The sequence below is a fragment of the Podarcis tiliguerta genome (genome assembly GCF_965153285.1).
Source record: "Podarcis tiliguerta genome assembly, chromosome: W".
In the NCBI taxonomy this organism is placed as follows: domain Eukaryota; kingdom Metazoa; phylum Chordata; class Lepidosauria; order Squamata; family Lacertidae; genus Podarcis; species Podarcis tiliguerta.
This window is the reverse complement of record NC_139552.1, coordinates 22,356,106-22,369,037: the sequence shown is the minus strand read 5'-3', so window position 1 is coordinate 22,369,037 and position 12,932 is coordinate 22,356,106. Positions and strand designations below refer to the sequence as shown.

General features: G+C 56.9%; 1 protein-coding gene across 1 annotated transcript in view; it reads right to left on the bottom strand.

Moving 5' to 3' along the window:
* Nucleotides 1-12,932, bottom strand: part of LOC310668801 (spectrin alpha chain, non-erythrocytic 1) — a gene marked incomplete at its 3' end in the record, with an annotated part of 199,549 nt that overhangs the window by 18,173 nt on the left and 168,444 nt on the right. The window contains exons 45-47 of the mRNA XM_083422129.1: nucleotides 10,532-10,608; nucleotides 2,749-2,958; nucleotides 449-745 (exon numbers count right to left, since the gene is read on the bottom strand). Of these exons, the coding sequence (XP_083278255.1) occupies nucleotides 449-745; nucleotides 2,749-2,958; nucleotides 10,532-10,608 (584 nt within the window). The remainder of the gene's footprint in view (nucleotides 1-448; nucleotides 746-2,748; nucleotides 2,959-10,531; nucleotides 10,609-12,932) is intronic.

The window sequence follows — 12,932 nt, the reverse complement described above, 5'->3', positions numbered from 1 at the left end:
AGAACCTCCCGAAACTCTCCAGGACAGCCTAGATTGGGGGATCGATTGGGGGATCCCGGGGAGATCCGCTACCTTGATGATCTTCTGCAGGTTCCGCCAGGTCTCCTCCAGCGCCTCCATGGTGAACCAAGTGTAGGGGTTCAAACCCCCTAAAGGAACCTAGAACCTCCCAAAACTTTCCAGAACAGCCTAGAACTTACAACATGGAAGGGGATCCGGTGATCCACTACCTCAATGATCTTCTGGAGGTTCCGCCCGCCACCCAGAAGAGAACCTAGAACCTTCCAGAACCTTTCCAGAAGAGCCTAGAACGCGGGATCCACTACCTTGATGATCTTCTGGAGGTTCCGCCAGCTCTAGAACCTTCTAGAACTTTATAGAAACTTCCCAAAACATTCTAGAAAGGCCTCTAACTTCCAACATGGAAGGAGATCTGGGGATCCGCTACCTTGATGATCTTCTGCAGGTTCCGCCAGGTCTCCTCCAGCGCCTCCATGGTGAACCAAGTGTAGGGATTGGACGCCACCCGGAAGCTCCGGATCTGCCTCTCCAGCTCGGCCAATTGGTTGAAGTCGGCCTGGGCGGAGCTTAGGGAGGATCTAAAGGCGTCATGCGCCTCCCTCAGCGCCCGGATCTCCTCCAGCGAGTTGCAGCGCACGGGATCCGTGAGATCCTCCTCGGCGTTCTCGAACCAGCTGTTGAAGGCGGAGGCCTTCTTGGCGAAGGTGAGGAAGAGATCCTCCACCTGGGAAAGGGGAAAGGAGAAGAATAAGGAGAACAATAATACTAATAAAGGATTAATGGTAATAGTAATAATGATAATAATAATAATAAATGATTAATAATAATAATAATCTCCACCTAATATTAATAAATGATTAATAGCAATAATGAGAATGAGAATAAATTATTATTATTATTATTATTATTATTATTATTATTATTATTATTATTATTAATCTCCACCTAATAAATGATTAATAGTAATGATGAGAATGATAATAAGAAATGATTAATAATAATAATAATAATAATAATAATCTCCACCTAATGATATTAATAAATGATTAATAGTAATAATGAGAATGAGAATGATAATAAAGGATTAATAATAATAAAAAATGATTAATAATAATAATGAGAATAAATGATTAATAATAATAATAATAATGTCCACATAATGATATTAATAAATGATTAATAGTAATAATGAGAATGAGAATAATAATGAGAATAATGAGAATAATGATAATAATAACGTAATAATATTAATAAATGATTAATAGTAATAATGAGAATGAAAATAAATGATTAATAATAATAATCTCCACCTAATAATATTAATAAATGATTAATAGTAATAATGAGAATAATAATAATAATAGCCCCCCTTTCCTCCCCACGGAAGCCCCGCCCCACCTTCCGGAAGTGTTCCTGGGCTTCCAGAAGCTTCTTCTATGGGTCCCGACTTGCCCCCTTTTTCTCCCCACAGAAGCCCCGCCCCCTTTCCATTTCCTATGGGTCCCAGGCGCTTCTACTTCCTATAGGTCCTGCCCCCTTTTTCCTATGGGTCCTATGGGTCCTGCCCCACGGAAGCCCCGCCCACCTCCCGGAAGCATTCCCAACTTGCCCCCTTTTTCTCCCCATTGAAGCCCCGCCCCGTTTCCATTCCCTATGGGTCCTAGGCGCTTCTTCTATTTCCTATGGGTCCTGCCCTCTTTTTTCTATGGGTCCTGCCCCCTTTCTCCCCCCCTGCCCCACCGAAGCCCCGTCCACCTTCCGGAAGTGTTCCTTTCTCCCCCCTTTTCCTCCCCACAGAAGCCCCGCCCCCTTTTCCATTCCCTATGGGTCCCAGGCGCTTCTTCTATTTCCTATGGGTCCTGCCCCCTTTCCCTCCCCACTGAAGCCCCGCCCCCTTTCCATTTCCCATGGGTCCCAGGCGCTTCTTCTATTTCCATTGGGTCCTAGCCCCTTTTTTCTATGGGTCCTGCCCCACGGAAGCCCCGCCTACCTTCCAGAAGCTTTGAGAAGCTTCTCCTTCTCTTTCCTATGGGTCCCAACCTGCCCCCTTTCTCTTTCCCCCTGCCCCACTGAAGCCCCGCCCACAACCTGCCCCCTCTCCCCCCGCCCCACGGAAGCCCCGCCCCCTTTCCATTTCTTCTTCTATTTCCTATAGGTCCTACCCCATTTTTCTATGGGTCCCGCCCCACTTTTTTCTATGGGTCCCGCCCCACCTTCCGGAAGTGTTCCTGGGCTTCCAGAAGCTTCTTCTTCCGGGCGGCCGATCCGGCCAGCCATTGGTTCCAGCGCTTCGTCAGGGAGGCGTGTCCCCTTTTCCTCCCCACGGCAACCGATTTCCTATGGGTCCCGGACTCTGCCCCACATATTCTACAACCCCCCTCCTCTGCCCCACATATTCCATATCCCCACATATTTCCTATGGGTCCTGCCCCCTTTTTTCTATGGGTCCTGCCCCCTTTCTCCCCCCCTGCCCCACGGAAGCCCCGCCCACAACCTGCCCCCTTTCTCTGCCCCACATATTCTACAACCCCCCTCCTCTGCCCCACATATTCCATATCCCCACATATTTCCCGCCCCCTTTCCATTTCCTATGGGTCCCAACCTGCCCCCAGGCGCTTCTTCTATTTCCTATGGGTCCTGCCCTCTTTTTTCTATAGGTCCTACCCCCTTTTTTCTATGGGCCCTGCCCCCTTTCTCCCCCCCTGCCCCACGGAAGCCCCGCCCCACCTTCCGGAAGTGTTCCTGGGCTTCCAGAAGCTTCTTCTTCCGGGCGGCCGATCCGGCCAGCAATTGGTTCCAGCGCTTCGTCAGGGAGGCGTGTCTCGCCTCGATGGCTTTCGATTGGACGTGGCGGGCGGCCAATAGCTGCTCTTTCAGGGCGGCGATGTTGGAGATCCCCTCCTGCTGGAAAGCCTGCAGGCCGGCGTCAAAGGTCTCCTGGTTGGGGGGCAGGAAAAGGGGGGCAGGTTAGGGGGGGAGAAGTCTGTGGGGCGAATTCTGTGGGGCGCAGGTTCAGATTGTGTGGGGTGAGAAGGTCCGCCCACCCAGATTGAATTCCATGGGGCGGATCAATGGGTCAGGGGAGCAAAGGTTTCCTGGTTGGGGGGCAGAAAAAGTGGGGCAGGGGTTCGGGTTATGTGGGGCGCAGGTTGGAATCGTGTGGGGCAGGAGGCTCCACCCAGCGAGATTGAATTCCATGGGGTGAGAAGCTCCACCCACCCGGATTGAGAGGTCAAAGGTTTCCTGGTTGGGGGGCAGAATGTGGGGCAGAGGTTCAAAATCTGTGGGGCGGGGGTTGGAATTCCGTGGGGAGAATTCTGTGGGGCGGGGTTCGTATTGTGTGGGGTGAGTTCTGTGGGGTGCGGGTTGGAATTCCTTGGGGCGCGGGTTCGGATTATGTGGGGCAAATTCTATGGGGCATGGGTTGGAATTGTGTGGGGCGGGAGGCTCCACCCACCCGGGTCAAGGGGTCCGGCTCCGCCCACACAGATTGGAGGAGGAGAGTCAGGGTCAGGGTTTCCTGGTTGGGGGGCAGGAAAAGTGGGGCAGGGGTTAAAATTGTGTGGGGCACAGGTTGGAATTGTGTGGGGCGGGAGGCTCCGCCCACACGGATCGAGGGAGAGTCAGGGTTGGGGGGCAGAAAAAGTGGGTCAGGTTAGGCAGGGAGAAGTCTGTGGGGCGCAGGTTCATTGGAATTCTGTGGGGAGAATTCTGGGGGCGCGGGTTGGAATTCTGTGGGGCCAATTCTGTGGGGCGCGGGTTGGAATTCTGTGGGGCGCGGCTTCAAAAGGCCGGCGTCAAAGGTTTCCTGGTTGGGGGGAAGGAAAAGTGGGGCAGGGGTTAAAATGATGTGGGGCGCAGGTTCGGATTGTGTGGGGTGAGAAGGTCCGCCCCCACCAGATTGAATTCAATGGGGCAAGAAGCTCCGCCCACCCGGATTGAGAGGTCAAAGGTTTCCTGGTTGGGGGGCAGGAAAAGTGGGGCAGGGGTTAAAATTGTGTGGGGCGCAGGTTGGAATCGTGTGGGGCGGGAGGCTCCACCCAGCGAGATTGAATTCTGTGGGGCAAGAAGTTCCGCCCACCCAGATTGAGGGGTCAGGGGGTTTAGTGGTGTGGGGCAAGAAGCTCCGCCCACATGGATTGGGGTCAGGGGTTTGAATTCTGTGGGGCAGGAAGCTCCGCCCACTGGGATTGAGGGGTCAGGGGGTGGAGTCCTGTGGGGCAGGAAGCTCCGCCCACACGGATTGAAGGAGAGGCCGGCGTCAAAGGTTTCCTGGTTGGGGGGCAGGAAAAGTGGAGCAGGGCTTCAGGTTATGTGGGGCGCAGGTTGGAATTGTGTGGGGCGGGAGGCTCCGCCCACCTGGGTCAAGGGAGTGTCAGGGTTGGGGGGCAGGAAAAGTGGGGCACGGGTTCAGGTTATGTGGGGAGAATTCTGTGGGGCGCAGGTTGGAATAGTGTGGGATGAGAAGGTCCGCCCACCCAGATTGAATTCCATGGGGCGGATCAATGGGTCAGGGGAGCAAAGGTCTCCTGGTTGGGGGGCAGGAAAAGTGGGGCAGGGGTTAAAAATTATGTGGGGCAGAACACTGGAAGGCCTGCAGGCCAGCGTCAAAGGTCTCCTGGTTGGGGGGCAGGAAAAGGGGGGCAGGTTAGGGGGGGAGAAGTCTGTGGGGCACAGGTTCATTGGAATTTTGTGGGGAGAATTCTGTGGGGCGCGGGTTCAAAAGGCTGATCGAAGGAGGAGAGGCCGGCGTCAAAGGTCTCCTGGTTGGGGGGCAGGAAAAGTGGGGCAGGTTAGGGGGGAGCGCAGGTTGGAATAGTGTGGGGCAGGAGGCTCCGCCCAAACGGATCAAGGGGTCCGGCTCCGCCCATAGGGATTGAGGGGCAGAAAAAGTGGGGCAGGGGTTCGGGTTATGTGGGGAGAATTGTGTGGGGCACAGGTTAGAATTGTGTGGGGCTCCGGATCAAAGGGTCCAGCTCTGCCCACAGGGATTGAGGGGCAGAAAAAGTGGGGCAGGTTAGGCAGGGAGAAGTCTGTAGGGCGCAGGTTCATTGGAATTCTGTGGGGAGAATTCTGGGGGGCGCGGGTTCGTATTGTCAGGGGTTTGAATTCTGTGGGGCAGGTTTCCTGGTTGGGGGGCAGGAAAAGTGGGGCAGGTTAGGTGGGGAGAAGTCTGTGGGGCGCAGGTTCGTATTGTGTGGGGCGAATTCTGTGGGGCGCGGGTTCAAATTCTGGGGGGCGTGGGTTGGAATTGTGTGTGGAGAATTCTGTGGGGCGCAGGTTGGAATTCTGGGGGGCGCGGGTTGGAATTCTGGGGGGCGCGGGTTGGAATTGTGTGGGGAGAATTCTGTGGGGCGCAGGTTGGAATTCTGTGGGGCGCAGGTTGGAATTCTGGGGGGCGCGGGTTGGAATTGTGTGGGGAGAATTCTGTGGGGCGCAGGTTGGAATTCTGTGGGGCGCAGGTTGGAATTCTGTGGGGCGCGGCTTCAAAAGGCCGGTGTCAAAGGTCTCCTGGTTGGGGGGAAGGAAAAGTGGGGCAGGGGTTAAAATTATGTGGGGCGCAGGTTCGGATTGTGTGGGGTGAGAAGGTCCGCCCCCTCCAGATTGAATTCAATGGGGTGAGAAGCTCCGCTCACCAGAATCAATGGGTCAGGGGACCGAAGGTCTCCTGGTTGGGGGGCAGGAAAAGTGGGGCAGGGGTTAAAATGATGTGGGGCGCAGGTTGGAATCGTGTGGGACAGGAGGCTCCGCCCACCAGGGTCAAGGGAGGAGAGTCAGGGTTGGGGGGCAGAAAAAGTGGGGCAGGTTAGGTGGGGAGAAGTCTGTGGGGTGCAGGTTCATTGGAATTCTGTGGGGAGAATTCTGTGGGGCGCAGATTGAGAGGTCAGATCCCTTCCTGCTGGAAAGCCTGCAGGCCGGCGTCAAAGGTCTCCTGGTTGGGGGGCAGGAAAAGTGGGGCAGGTTAGGGGGGGAGAAGTCTGTGGGGCGAATTCTGTGGGGCGCAGGTTCAGATTGTGTGGGGTGAGAAGGTCCGCCCACCCAGATTGAATTCCATGGGGCGGATCAATGGGTCAGGGGAGCAAAGGTTTCCTGGTTGGGGGGCAGAAAAAGTGCGGCAGGGGTTCAGGTTATGTGGGGCGCAGGTTGGAATTGAGAGGTCAAAGGTTTCCTGGTAGGGGGGCAGAATGTGGGGCAGAGGTTCAAAATCTGTGGGGCACGGGTTGGAATTCTGTGGGGTGTGGGTTCGGATTATGTGGGGCGAATTCTGTGGGGCAGGAGGCTCCACCCACCCAGATTGAATTGCATGGGGTAGGAAGCTCCGCCCACCCGGATCAATGGGTCAGGGTTTCCTGGTTGGGGGGCAGGTTAGGTGGGGAGAAGTCTGTGGGGCGCAGGTTGGAATTGTGTGGGGCGGGAGGCTCCGGCCACACGGATCGAGGGAGGAGAGCCAGGGTCAGGGTTTCCTGGTTGGGGGGCAGGTAAAGTGGGGCAGGGGTTCAGGTTATGTGGGGAGCGGGTTGGAATTCTGTGGGGAGAATTCTGTGGGTTCGGATTGTGTGGGGAGAATTCTGTGGGGCGCGGATTGAGAGGTCAGATCCCTTCCTGCTGGAAAGCCTGCAGGCCGGCGTCAAGGTCTCCTGGTTGGGGGGCAGGAAAAGGGGGGCAGGTTAGGGGGGGAGAAGTCTGTGGGGCGCAGGTTCGGATTGTGTGGGGCAGGAGGCTCCGCCCACCCGGATCGAATGAGAGGGGAGTGGGTTCAAATTGTGTGGGGCAGGAAGCTCCGCCCACACGGATTGAAGGAGTTTCATGGGTTGGGGGGCAGGAAAAGTGGGGCAGGTTAGGTGGGGAGAATTCTGTGGGGCGTGGGTTGGAATTGTGTGGGGAGAATTCTGTGGGGCCAATTCTGTGGGGAGCGGGTTTGAATTCCTTAGGGGCGTGGGTTCGGATTTTGTGGGGAGAATTCAAAAGGCCGGCGTCAAAGGTTTCCTGGGTTGGGGGGCAGGAAAAGTGGGGCAGGGGTTAAAATTGTGTGGGGCAGAGGTTCGGATTGTGTGGGGTGGGAGGCTCCACTCACCCAGATTGAATTCAATTCACCCGGATTGAGAGGTCAAAGGTCTCCTGGTTGGGGGGCAGGAAAAGTGGGGCAGGGGTTAAAATTGTGTGGGGCAGAGGTTCGGATTGTGTGGGGTGGGAGGCTCCGCCCACCCAGATTGAGGGAGGCGTCAGGGTCAGGGGAGTGGGTTTGAATTCTGTGGGGCAGGTCTCCTGGTTGGGGGGCAGGAAAAGTGGGGCAGGGGTTCAGGTTATGTGGGGCAGGAAGCGTCATTAAGGCGCCAAAGGTTTCCTGGTTGGGGGGCAGGAAAAGTGGGGCAGGTTAGGGGGGGCGCAGGTTGGAATTGTGTGGGGCAGGAGGCTCCGCCCACAGGGATCGAGGGAGGAGAGGCAGGGTCAGGGTTTCCTGGTTGGGGGGCGGAAAAAGTGGGGCAGGTTAGGCGGGGAGAAGTCTGTGGGGAACAGGTTCATTGGAATTCTGTGGGGAGAATTCTGTGGGGCGCGGGTTGGAATTCTGTGGGGCGCAGGTTCAAAAGGCCAGCATCAAAGGTTTCCTGGTTGGGGGGCAGAAAAGTGGGGCAAGGGTTGGGATTGTGTGGGGCAGGAAGTTCCACCCACCTGGATTGGGGTCAGGGGAGTCAGGGTCAGGGTTTCCTGGTTGGGGGGCAGGAAAAGTGGGGCAGGGGATCAGGTTATGTGGGGCGCAGGTTTGAATTGTGTGGGGCGGGAGGCTCCGCCCACAGGGATCGAGGGAGGAGAGTCAGGGTCAGGGTTGGGGGGCAGAAAGTGGGGCAAGGGTTTGGATTGTGTGGGGCGGGAGGCTCCGAACAGTGGGGCAAGGAGCTCCGCCCCTCCAGATTGAATTCAATGGGGTAAGAAGCTCCGCCCACCCGGATCAATGGGTCAGGGGAGCAAAGGTTTCCTGGTTGGGGGGCAGGAAAAGTGGGGCAGGGGTTAAAATTTATGTGGGGCGCAGGTTGGAATTGTGTGGGGCAGGAGGCTCCGCTCACCCGGATCAAGGGGTCCGGCTCCGCCCACACGGATCAAGGGAGGAGAGGCAGGGGGTCAGGTTATGTGGGGCACAGGTTGGAATTGCGTGGGGCGCGGGTTGGAATTCTGTGGGGAGAATTCTGTGGGGTGCAGGTTCAAAAGGCCGACGTCAAAGGTCTCCTGGTTGGGGGGCAGGAAAAGTCGGGCAGGTTATGGGGGGCGCAGGTTGGAATCGTGTGGGGCGGGAGGCTCCGCCCACAGGGATTGAAGGAGAGGCCGGCGTCAAAGGTCTCCTGGTTGGGGGGCAGGAAAAGGGGGGCAGGGGTTAAAAATTGTGTGGGGCGCAGGTTCAGATTGTGTGGGGCGGGAGGCTCCACCCAGCGAGATTGAATTCTGTGGGGCAAGGAGCTCCGCCCATCAGGGGAGGGGTAAAGGGAGCGGGTTGGAATTCTGTGGGGCAGGAAGCTCCGCCCACACGGATTGAAAGAGGAGCGTCAAAGGTCTCCTGGTTGGGGGGCAGGAAAAGGGGGGCAGGGGTTAAAATGATGTGGGGCAGGAAGCTCCGAACAGTGGGATCAAGGGGTCAGGGGAGGGGGTTAGGATGATGTGGGGCAGGAGGCTCCAAACAGCGGGATGGAGGGGTCAGGGGTGGGGTGCTGTGGGGCAGCAAGCTCCGCCCACCCAGATTGAATCCTGTGGGGCAAAAAGCTCCACCCATCAGGAGTTGGAGGTTTCCTGGTTGGGGGGCAGAAATGTGGGGCTTGGGTTCGGATTGTGTGGGGCAGGAAGCTGTAAATAGTGGGATCAAGGGGTCAGGGGAGGGATCAGGGGAGTGGGTTTGGATGATGTGGGGCAGGAGGCTCCAAACAGCGGGATTTCCTGGTTGGGGGGCAGAAATGTGGGGCCAGGGTTTGAATTGTGTGGGGCGGGAGACTCCAAGCACGGATTGAGGGGGCAGGTTTGAATTCTGTGGGGCAGGAAGCGCTGAACACTGGGATTGAGGGGTCAGGGGTGGGGTGCTGTGGGGCAGGAAGCTCCGCCCACCCAGCGGGATCAGTCAGGAAAAGTGGGGCGCAGGTTCGGGTTATGTGGGGCAGGGAGCTCTGCCCACCTACCCAGGTTGGGGTCAGGGCTTTGAATTCTGTGGGGCAGGAAGCTCCGCCCACCCGGATCGAATTCTGTGGGGCAAGAAGCTCCACCCACCCACCCAGATTGGGGTCAGGATCATGGTCAGGGGTGAGGGTTCAAATTCTGTGGGGCAGGAAGGTCCACCCCCCAGGATTGAGGGGTCAGGGGATGGAGTGGTGTGGGGCAGGAAGCTCTGCCCCCCAGGATCAAATTATGTGGGGCAAGAAGCTCCACTCACCCCACTTAGGGGTCAGGGTTAGGGGGGAAGGTTCAAATCCCAGATTGGAGTCAGGGGGCGGGTTCGAATTCTGTGGGGCAGGAAGCTCCGCCCACCCAGATTGAATCCTATGGGGCAAGAAGCTCTACCCCTGGATTGGGGTCAGGGAAGTGGGTCCAAATCCTATGGGGCAGCGGAGCTCCGCCCACCCACCCAGATCAGGCTTTCGAATTCTGTGGGGCACCCCACTTAGGGGTCAGTGTTAGGGGAGCGGGTTCGAATCCCAGATTGGGGTCAGGTTCGAATTCCGTGGGGCAAGAAGCTCCCCCCACCCAGATGGGGGTCAGGCATTCGAATCCTAGGGGGCAAGAAGCTCCGCCCCCCACTTAGGGGTCAGGGTTAGGGGAGCGGATTCAAATCCCAGATTGGGGTCAGGCTTTCGAATTCTGTGGGGCACCCCACTTAGGGGTCAGGGTCAGGGGGTTGAGTGCTGTGGGGCAAGAGGCTCCGCCCACCCAGATCAAATTCCATGGGGCAAGAAACTCCGCCCACCTGGATTGGGGTCAGGGGAGGCGTTCGAATCCCATGGGGCAAGAAGCTCCGCCCACCCAGATAGGGGTCAGGGGCTGGAATCCCGTGGGGCTAGAAGCTCCGCCCACCCAGATAGGGGTCAGGCATTCGAATCCTATGGGGCAAGATGCTCTGCCCCCCACTTGGGGGTCAGGGTTAGGGGGCGGGTTCAAATCCCAGATTGGGGTCAGGTTCAAATTCCGTGGGGCAAGAAGCTCCGTCCCCCACTTAGGGGTCAGAGTTAGGGGGCAGGTTCAAATCCCAGATTGGGGTCAGGGTTTCGAATTCAGTGGGGCACCCCACTTAGGGGTCAGAGTTAGGGGAACGGGTTCAAATCCCAGATTGGGGTCAGGGTTTCGAATTCAGTGGGGCACCCCACTTAGGGGTCAGGCTTACGGGGTTGAGGGCTGTGGGGCAAGAGGCTCCTCCCACCCAGATCCAATTCCATGGGGCAAGAAGCTCCGCCCACCTGGATTGGGGTCAGGGGAGGGGTTCAAATTCCATGGGGCAAGAAGCTCCGCCCCACACTTGGGGGGCAGACTTAGGGGTCACCTGTTTGGTCAGCAGAGTCTGGACAGAAGAAAGATCCCGGCCGTAATCGTCCGTCTTCAGGCTGTTCTCTTTCTCCCCTAGGATATGTGGGGCAGGGTTAGTGTGGGTCCGGGGCAGGCGATTCAGTGGGGCAGACCCAAACCTGGACCCCTAAGCTAAGCCTAGCATTGAGTCCTGACCCACAGCTAGCATTGACCCCTAACCTCGACCCCTAACCCTGACCCACACCTAGCATTGACCCCTAAGTGAAGTCTAGCACTGACCCCTAACCTTGACCCCTTACCCTGACCCACATCTAGCATTCTCCTGACCCACATATAGTATTGACCCCTAAGCCAACCCTAGCACTGACCCCTAACCTTGACCCCTAACCCTGACCCACACCTAGCAGTGACCCCTAAGCCAAGCCTAGGACTGACCCCTAAGCTTCACCCCTAACCCTGACCCACAACTAGTATTGACCCCTAAGCCAAGCCTAGCACTGACCCCTAACCCTGACCCCTAACCCTGACCCACACCTAGCATTGACCCCTAAGCCAAGCCTGGCACTGACCCCTAAGCTTGACCCCTAAGCCTGACCCACAGCTAGCATTGACCCCTAAGTGAAGTCTAGCACTGACCCCTAACCTTGACCCCTAACCCTGACCCACACCTAGCATTGACCCCTAAGTGAAGTCTAGCCCTGACCCCTAACCTTGACCCCTAACCCTGACCCACACCTAGCATTGACTCCTGACCCACAGCTAGTATTGACCCCTAAGCCAACCCTAGCATTGACCCCTAACCTTGACCCCTAACCCCGACCCACACCTAGTATTGACCCCTAACCCTGACCCACACCTAGCATTGACTCCTGACCCACATATAGTACTGACCCCTAAGCCACGCCTAGCACTGACCCCTAACCTTGACCCCTAACCCTGACCCACACCTAGCATTAACCTCTGACCCACACCTAGTATTGACCCCTAAGCCAAGCCTAGCACTGACCCCTAACCCAAACCTAGCCCTGACCCCTAACCCCTCACCCACCCCTAGCATTGACCCCTAACCCTAGCATTGACCCCTAACCCTGACCCCTAACCCTAACCCAACCCCATCACTGACCCCTAACCCAACTCTAGCACTGACCCCTAACTCAACCCCAGCACTGACCCCTAACCTTAACCCATCTCTAGCACTGACCCCTAACCCCAACCCAACCCAACGGTTGACCCCTAACCCCAACCCAACCCTAACATTGACCCCTAACCCTAACACAACCCTACCACTGACCCCTAACCCTGACCCCTAACCCTCACCCAACCCTATCCCTGACCCCTAACCCCAACCCAACTCTATCCCTGACCCCTAACCCTGACCCCTAACCCTATTCCTAACCCTAACCCAACCCTACCCCTGACCCCTAACCCTAACCCAACCACTGACCCCTAACCTAACCCTAGCACTGACCCCTAACCCACCCCTACCCCTGACCCCTAACCCCCTAGCACTGACCCCGAACCCACACCCAACACTACCTCTAACCCACCCCTACCCCTGACCCCTAACCCAACTCTATCCCTGACCCCTAAACCTGACCCCTCACCCTGACCCACACCTAGTATTGACCCCTAACCCAACCCAACCATTGACCCCTAACCCTATTCCTCACCCAACCCCTGACCCCTAACCCAACCCTATGAATGACCCCTAACCCTAACTCTAGCACTGACCCCTAACCCTATTCCTAACCCTAACCCAACCTTAGCACTGACCCCTAACCCAACCCTAGCACTGACCCCTAACCCTACTCCTACCCCCAACCCAACCCTAGCACTGACCCCTAACCCTACTCCTACCCCCAACCCAACCCTAACACTGACCCCTAACCCAACCCTAGCATTGACCCCTAAACCTGACCCCTAACCCTGACCCATACCTAGTATTGACCCCTAACCCAACCCAACCATTGACCCCTAACCCTATTCCTCACCCAACCTCTGACCCCTAACCCAACCCTATGAATGACCCCTAACCCTAACTCTAGCACTGACCCCTAAGCCTATTCCTAACCCTAACCCAACCTTAGCGCTGACCCCTAACCCAACCCTAGCACTGACCCCTAACCCTATTCCTACCCCCAACCCAACCCTAGCACTGACCCCTAACCCCCTAACCCTGACCCCTAATCCTAACCCTAACTCACCCCAACCCCTGCCCCCTAACCCCACCCCTCGAACCCGCAACCCGGGGGTCGGATCCTCCCCCTACCGATCCAGGACTCCACCACGTCGGCCTTCCAGTTGACCCCTAACCCCAACCCAACCCTATCCCTGACCCCTAACCCAACCCTATCCCTGACCCCTAACCCAACCCTAGCACTGCCCCCTAACCCCTGACCCCTAACCCTCACCCAACC